The sequence below is a fragment of the Leuresthes tenuis genome, unplaced genomic scaffold (assembly GCF_036924035.1).
Source record: "Leuresthes tenuis unplaced genomic scaffold, fLeuTen1.0.hap1 SCAF_12, whole genome shotgun sequence".
Taxonomy (NCBI): domain Eukaryota; kingdom Metazoa; phylum Chordata; class Actinopteri; order Atheriniformes; family Atherinopsidae; genus Leuresthes; species Leuresthes tenuis.
In genome coordinates, this window is record NW_027325366.1 from 30990943 (window position 1) to 30999773 (window position 8831).

The 8831-nt window shown below is 42.3% G+C and overlaps 1 protein-coding gene across 1 annotated transcript in view; it reads right to left on the minus strand.

Moving 5' to 3' along the window:
- Positions 1–7781, minus strand: part of cacnb4a (calcium channel, voltage-dependent, beta 4a subunit) — a 40418-nt gene extending 32637 nt beyond the window's left edge. Inside the window, exons 1-2 of the mRNA XM_072397494.1 lie at positions 7540–7781; positions 5914–5997 (exon numbers count right to left, since the gene is read on the minus strand). Coding sequence (XP_072253595.1) covers positions 5914–5997; positions 7540–7602 — 147 coding nt within the window. The 5' untranslated portion in view covers positions 7603–7781. The remainder of the gene's footprint in view (positions 1–5913; positions 5998–7539) is intronic.
- Between the last annotated feature and the right edge of the window lie 1050 nt (positions 7782–8831).

Here is an 8831-nt window from a genome sequence, read left to right on the forward strand (position 1 = left end):
GGATTAGCAGTGTGAAGTCCCCTCTTTATCACTTTGCAGACTGAAGCTGAATAAATTAGGTTACAGGAATATCTCTGTTGGATGCATTGTGACTTGGAAATTGAAATAAAAAAATTCTTGGGTGACCATTGTGGGTTCTGGCATTTCAGGGAGTTAAATCTGATGATTTAGGACGTGTCAGACGTTTTCTTACAAAGACAACGATGAGGTTTATCCCTGCATCTCAGTTTGGAGTCAAAGGTCACTGTCAGTTCAGCCTCGGCTCACAAAACCGCTGAAACATTTCGCACTGCTCCAGAATTCATTACTGTCGCACGTTCAGATTATAATTTGCATTGCAAACAAGCACATTTTCTGCTGTAGCCAAGCTTAATCAAAGCCCTGCCCAGACAACTCATTTACCCTCTGTAATTAATTTGTGCCAGGCCCGCTGACTAATGAATACAGCTATCAAATTATGACTATTTGATTTAGTCATTAGTGGCATAATGGATACATTGCGGACATCAAACCTGAAATCAATGCTCAGAGCAGTCCACCATTTTAAATATTCACAACACGTGCAAATGCTATGAAAATAGCTCAGAAAAAGTCTGACACACTATAAATAATTCTGTTGCACTTAATAAAAATATATAAAGCTTACGAAACAAGTGTGTATGGAAACATGTTCTATGTGTTGAGACAATAGTCGTTTCAAGCATGTTAAAGAAATAAAGAACTAAAGAAGAAGTTTTCTGCAAAGTCTAACATTGGTCGTAGTATTAGCCTTCAAAGAGCTAGCCAAAACTAGCTAGCTGTTCTGTTCCCATTGTGCAAATTCATTTTCCACGCATGCCCAAACTTGCAGAAATTGAGCTGCTTACTAAAAATGGTTATTGTTCAATCTGGGTTATTTTTGTGAAGACCACAGGGGTTAGAGCGGTGTGCACATGCCCTGAGAAGTTAGAGGAGGAACTACATCCACTTGATGCTCGGTGAGTTTGTTCTGTACAGAGCCGTAGTGCTAAAGAGTTGAGGATCGTCGCCAACACCCGACTAATTTTTCACGTAGTGAAATTTAACACCGGGATTTAACACATTGATGTCCTGCTCTACGGTTGGTTGAGCACGTTCTTATTCAAAATGTGTGGTATTACTTACCCGAGCCGTCTCTACCACCCAGTCTGGGTATGTAACTATAACAGTGACTATATTTTTACAGTTTTGATATTTTTGAGACCCCGGGGAAGACCCAGGACACGCTGGAGAGACTATGTCTCTCGGCTGGCCTGGGAACGCCTCGGGGTCCCCCCGGAAGAGCTGGAGGAAGTGGCCGGGGACAGAGACGTCTGGGTTTCTCTACTCAAGCTGCTGCCCCCACGACCCGACCCCCGGATAAGCGGCAGATGATGGATGGATGGATATTTTTGATACCACCCCAAACCTGAGAAAATAATCATTGATTATAACTATGGGGACTGGATAGTGTAATGGTATAATTGCCACCTTTCATGTGGAAGGTCTGAGTTCAAATCCCCTGCATGAAAGGTACTACCTCCAGTAGGGGTCCTTAGGCAAAACCCCTTACCCTATCTGCCTACCTGTAAATCGCTTTGGTTAAAAGCATCTGCTAAATGCATAAACATAAACTATCATTGCCTTGAGGAAATACAACAGGGCAAAGAAACATATTTTTCTTTCCTTTTCCGCCTAGATCTTAACAGATACCCCTCTCCGATAGATAGATTGAGTCTCCCAGGTCCCTGCTGGTGTGCTCAGCTGAATCCCTGCCAAGACATACCCACTATGAGAAAGCAAGCAGAACCGTTTAACATCGCTGGTAACTTAGTCCAAACCTGGAAGGTGTGTGAACTACATAATAACTGCCATGGGTGCATTTAAGATTCACATCTGCAGTTTGGTTTAGTTTAACGTGGTTTAATCTGAGTTATGTCAGTAATTTAGATTAGATGGATGGATGGATGGATGGATGGATAGATGGATAGATGGATAGATGGATGGATGGATGGATGGATGGATGGATGGATGGATGGATGGATGGATACCAATAACAATACCCAAATGACGTGACAAGTGGGCACTACAACTGAGTGTCTTTGCCTCAGTGGTCAGAGCAACTCTGTATTTTGTTGTTCTTTCTTACAAGATATTATGCATAAAGGCATCTTATCTCCTCAGAAAATAACTGACCTTAAACAAAAATTTCATCAAACGCTAATATTGGAAAATGCTGAATCGGAGCAAAGGTTCTGTGAGCCTTTTTCTTCTTTTTTTTGTGGATTATTCCAGAGCAACCATGTGGTTTTGTGTCCTCTTTTCAGACAGCTCAGAGACTGGCCCAGAAACTGATCAGACATCCACTCAGCAAACACTTAGAGAAACATCTGTCTGTGTGAGCAGCGCCTGTAGATGTTCAGCTCCCCATCTGGGAGAATCAGCTTTCCAGCATCAGCTCTTATAACACGGATCTGTTCAGCATCCAGTGCAGTGACTCATTTCAATGCATTGTCCTTTTATTGTGAATCAGCTGAACAATGACAACATGCTGACATTTTGATACAATATCAATACATAATTCAACAATTTTCTCATATAAACTTTCTTTTTTTTTTAGACTTTTTGCTTTCTTTTCCATTTAGTGGATGAATCAGATCTTTTTAAGGTCATTCTCTGCTCAGCATGTCACCACCAAAGCTCCCATAATCTGGTCTCATACAGGAGCATGTCGTTTAAACAGCTTTGCGAATTATGCTGATTAGTAATTCTGTATTTCTGTTACCTTCGGTGTGAAAAAGAGCAATATTTAAATCCCAGTCATGCTTCCAGCACAGGCAGGCAGTCATATCCCATCAAACCACACCCACACACTCCTGATTATGTTTATGTTTAAGCATTTAGCAGATGCTTTTATCCAAAGCAACTTACAGGTAGGCATAAGGGGGTCTTGCCTAAGGACCCCTACTGGAGGTAGTACCTTTCATGCAGGGATTTGAAACCAGGTCTCCCACATGGAAGGTGGCAATCATACCACTACTCTATCCAGTCCCTGGATTGTAGATATTGTGATGTGTAAACTGGTGTGAGACCTAAAATCAGGCTTTCGTGGGCTCGAACAGAGGCTGAGTAACACTCCAGATGATTAGAGATCATGGAGAAGGTATAAATGTGTAAAATAAATAAAGATCTTAGATATGAAATGTGTACGGTTCATCTCCCTTCAGTATAAGAGCGTGAGAAACAGATTTTAGAAACTGGTCAGAAGACAGGGCCTCGCGGCTGTGAGAAAATGGATTCACTCTTCAGGGTAGAGACATCCCGCCAGCACACTGTCGGCTCTCTGAGAAGCAATTTTTGGCTGAGCGAAATCTCGCCCACCCTCCCATTTCACTAGATGTAGCACCGTGTGACTTTATTCTTGTTTTAAATCATGTGTGCACTCAAGGGAACTCGATTCAAGCCTGTTACAGAACTGAAGAGGAAAAGTGAGCCGCTTCAGGGGCAATGACAGAGTTTTGAACAGGGGGGGGGGGGGGGGGGGTATTCAGTGAAACTGAGGTTGAATTATGGATTAGCGTTTGAATATTCAAAGGACAGCCCAGGTCTCACTCTCCTCTTGTTTATGAGCGTATGGGATGTAAAAAAAGAAACTACTTTCTTCTGAAAACAGGGAGGAGGTGTAGTTTGAAGCTAATCAACCCTCCGGGCTTGACCTCCGTTTTTCAAGGGCGGCTGTTACTATGGATACACGAGGGAATCAAAGAGAGCCCACTTGCTCCTCTTCTCACCTGATGACGATCTCACTAATGATGACACAAATCACAGCGGGGGTGTGAAAGAAATCTGTGAGTGTGTAATAAGGAAAAGGTGTGGGCAAGTGATTGGAAGAGATGTCATTTCTTATGTTTTCATTTCAGATTTTTGCAATTATGCCTCCTTTTTCTGCCTTGCTGCGAGCCACATAATCATGCTGATTTCACGCTGTGGGACCTCAGTAATTAAGCAATGATGTCAACACTTTGAACCTACGGTGTCATCCACTGGTGTGTTGTTATTAAAGTAGAAACCTTTCATTATCTGCTGTCATGCTCAATAGCGATAGAGTCAAAGCTGAAGAGGTTTGTCATGATATAGATTCATAATTCAAATGTTTCTATGATCTGCAAGACCTCTGGACCTTTCTACTCGTGCAACCCAATCTCACAATAACCGACTCTATCCCTGATCACATCTGGCCTTTGGGTCAACTTTTAAGATGCTTTTGTTAACATACCTGCATCTCCAAAGCGAGCCGTGTGGTGTTAACACCAACCAGCATGCAAGGGCAGGATTTGAGATCAAGTAAGGAGACATTAAAGCATGAAACCAAAACCAAAACCAAGACAGAAGTTTGGAAAAAATATAACCAAAGGGAATCTGTCCTTGTGTCAATGAATGGCTCCTGCAGTCCTGCAGTTTCCTTGGCAACTTGTTAGTTTGATGTCAAAGTCCATGTTAAGTCCCTTCTCTATTATAACTGACAGAAGGGACTTAATGCAGGAGACCAATTAGAATGTGGCGTATATAAAGGAGGCGGCAGCGTCTGAATTCAAACAGTCCTGCCTTTATGAATATTACATGACTGGTGGACGCCTCAAAAGCAGCTCAGCAGGCGAGATCCCAGGGCTGTTAGGAATCAACGCCATTGATTCCCTGAACCGCAGCAGGGTCCAAAGGCACCCAGCTGGGTAACATATCATCCAGTGGCACAGTGCGGCTCTCACTTAATGTTGGAGGCCAACTTTAAATCATGAAATGACAGATTGAGGTCAGAAAGCAGCGGTGGTACGGTACATTCTAACAGTTTCTTAGAAAGATTTAATGTTGGAAAAATTATATAGTTATACTATGACAGAAGAGTCCATCCATCTGTTCACCTTCTATGATTCAAGCAAAAGTGTTTTGACTCTGGTACTAGACTTTCCCATAATATTAACTGGTGAGAAGCACCTCTTATGTTCCTTCCCATAACAAGGAATGGGGAGAGAAGCACCTTTCCCCATAACATTGAATATTCCTACCCATAATAATGAATGGTGAGAAAAGCGCCTTTTCTCATAACATTGTGTGATCAGCAAGCATAAGCAACATAAATAGCTGGAGAACCATTTTGTCGGGAGACAACTCTGAGCGGTCTTCCCGACAGGTTGTGTGGATTTGTGCGGACTTGTCTCTTTCTTGCAAGAAATAAATGTTTTGTGTAAATTAATCATATCCAGCGACTCTGAGCCTAATTTTACAGAGAATTTTTCTAACATAATGGTCCTTCGAGCCGGATTCTAAGTCCTTTCCACCTTCCAGAATCGGAGCTGAAACCGTGCACGGGGGAGTCCAGGATTCCTAACTGAAGTCCTCTCAGCACAGTTTCTGATAGAGGCGTTTAATCAAAGATTAAACGCTCAAACGAGTTCAGCATTCTTTTGTTGCCAACTGCATAAAAGATGAGTTTAGTTTGTAGCAATGTGCAGGTCCCTGTACAGGGTCCGTTGGATTGCTCATGGGGATAAGGACACTTACAAGGTTTCGATGGGTCTCTTTTTCACAGAGCACATGGCCGCTTGTTGTTGCGTTTCAGCTGCAGGGTCTTCAGTTCTCACATGTGGAGGTGCAGGGAATGAAAGAAGTTTGTCGAGTGTGAAAGTTTGTAAATGGCATGGAGATATTCCTCCATTTCACCCATAGACTGAGGCTGCTTGTTAACTTTGGACACATCCCACCCGTCTTTAATTTCACAGGAAACCTGTATCTGTCTGTGAGTTCATGAACTGAATTCACTCCTGGAGCAAACAAATGCACGTGCCTGCAACTGGGGAACATTTGAACTGCAAAAGCCAAGTTCATAATGAGCCCCTCAGATGAGATGGAATGACCTACCTGTCTGAGAATGAAGCTGGTGGAGGTGGTGCTGCCGTCAGATCTCTTCAGTCGACTGCGCCTGGAGTAAGTCCCTCTGTTAGCCTGCTGATGACAAAACACACTCAAAAAAACAAATGCTGCAGAGCCAGAGCCCAGGATGTTGTAACCATGACCCCAGAATAGGTTGCTATAGAAATAACACCGTCTCATGCATCAAATCGATACTGGTTTGTAAGAGCGTCTTTTAACCCTCTAGGAGCAAATATCTGATTTGTCAAGTCAAGTCTAAATTCATTAAACACGTTTAAAGCAAGCAGATTTGACATAAGTGCACAGTTTTAGTATTTCCTTAGCAGAGAAAACACAAAGTACATAAAAAGGCTTGGTGTTTTAAATGTATCAATAGGTGGGACACATTCAACTGACAGTGAGATACTCTGCTTTAGTTTTATCTTGCCTCAGCCATTTCTCTCGCTCTCCTCAACTCAAACTCAAGGGCACTTTCCTTTCAGCATCCCCATTCACACCAACATCTCAGCCCCTGGATCGAGTTTCTTCTTGTCCTCTGTGATGACCTGATTATATGCGGTCAATCTTTCACAGCTTTCTGCGACAGCCACCCCAGAGACCCTCCGTGAATTCATTTTTACACAAACAGTGCGTGACTGTATGGATTCGACCTACTTTCCTGCGTAGCCAGCTTGTTTGAGTACCATAAAAGCAGCAGCTCACCTGAGCTGCGAGAGGAGGGGTGATGGATGATAAATGGCCTCACTTCTCTGCTCTGAGATTTCAAACCAGTAACCCAGAAAAGGTTCGAATAGTCCCAATACAATTCTGTGGGAGTTAAGCATTTATATTTATCAAAGGAATGCATCCATCACTCATCGTCTATTAATAGTATTTTTTTTAGGTGGTGTCTTCAAGTGCAATCAAAGGTCTCGAACTTACAGACATCCAGCTGGCAAAACAGTCCAAATCAAGGTCCATATATTTGCTCATTTTGGAGCTTCCGACTATTTGCATTTTCAGAGCAAGTTGAATTTGCTCAGTTGCCATGGAGCTGTATATGTTCATCAGTATCACACAGCAGATCTAGGACAGACAGCTGAGAGGCTGGAAGAAGGTGAAGTTATACATGAAAAATGACTAATCAGTTGTTTGCTAATCAGTTAACTCTTTCACTTCTTCATCCATTGCTTTCCTGATATGTTTCCAGGTCTTTTAGGACCAAAACAAACCCGGAGCAGAAAAAAAAACACAAAAATAGATGCAAAAAGTCCTTTCCCTCAGAGGAAAAAGTGATCTGATCCTCCTCATATATCATGCGAGGATTCCATCAGGAAATGCTTAATAATTGAGCAGCCAGTTTAATTTCTTTTTTAATAAATCAAACCCTCTCCACACTTCAGGACCTGAGCTTCCTCTGGACTAATGACACCGCGGCGTCTTGGAAGGGATGATGAAAAATGCATCTTTAGTTCCGCTGCTGGGGTCAACATTGTTATTATTACATTCATTTCGGTGTATATTGCAGATTTACGATCTATCAGATTGAAAGTCTTCATTCTGTTTTGCGTCGTCAGAACAAACAGCTGTCTGAGAGGAAAAGCTTTAGTCTTTCGGTGTTTCTTATTTTCCTACCTGAAATACAGGCTTCTGCAGCCCATCTCCTATCCCGTGTCGGGTGTAGATGTGCCGGGACATCTCAGCCAGCTCGTCGGTCCACGGCGGAGGCTGCCGCTCCGCGCCGCTCCACTGGAACTGCTGCGGCTCCGGATGCTGACGGTGAACCGCCGACTCCAGCTTCACGTCGGTTCCCGCCGAAGGCAGAGAAAATCCTGCAGACGAGTGCTCCGATGTGTCCTGCTTTGCTGCAGAACACTACAGATGATACTCGGGCGTCAAATCGCCTTTTCAACCTCCCCCTCCACTGCCTTCATGAGGAGTGCTGCGTTCATGAACAAAACAGAACTACAGGATTTCAAAAATGCACCGTGAGACGAACGCGATGCACGGATGGGAAATCATATCGTATCTATCAGCTGTTGCCCTAATCTAACCTAAATTTATTCACGATTACATTCAGAGACATTAATTAATTCATATATTTATGTAGCTTAAAGAAATTACTTATCTAAATCTAAAAGTTGACGTTATAAGGAGCAACTGAATGCCGCAGAAGCGCTCTTTACGTTTACCTGCAGGTCAGTTACCTCCCCTATAAAAGCACAATAATCCTCATAAAAACTGTCACGCTTCAAATACTTTACTGCTATTATAACACATTTATCTGCTTCCTTTTCATGATAATTACGAGTAATATTTAAAAACACAGGCAAAGAAAATATGGAATCACCTCTTTTGGAGGTTGTTCAGTCAGCTGTTTTATCCTGATGAAAAGGAAAATCCGATATACTGGCTTTGTAAAACACTCAAAAGAACACCTTTTCAGATCAAGTAAAGAAAAAATGATGAAATTAACTTGAAGTTTGCATCTCTAAAAATAAAATACCTGCTCCAGACTATTTATGTAAATTAGTTTGCAATTAAAAGAGATTGTAAGGAACTGGATGACTGACAGGAACAGTGGAAATAAATATAAAACTCCTCCAAGAGGGTAATTCAACTCAAAACATGGCAAAAGATGTTGGCTGTTCCCAGTGATCTGTGTCCAACATTTGGAGCTTGGACAAACAAAACGCCAACGAAGATGTCAAAGCATCAGGACTTGAAACTCAAAGCCTGGGAAGAGAAAAGGTATAAAGAAAGAGGGTTATATAAGAAAATATCTGAGGAAAAAAACAAATAAGCATCCAGAAAAGTCAAAAGTAAACCATCACTAACACCTAAAGAGAAGAAAACAAGGTGACAGTGGGCTGAAGAGAAGCCGTCACGGATGGTTGGAAGAAAGTGAGATTCAGAGATGAATCACC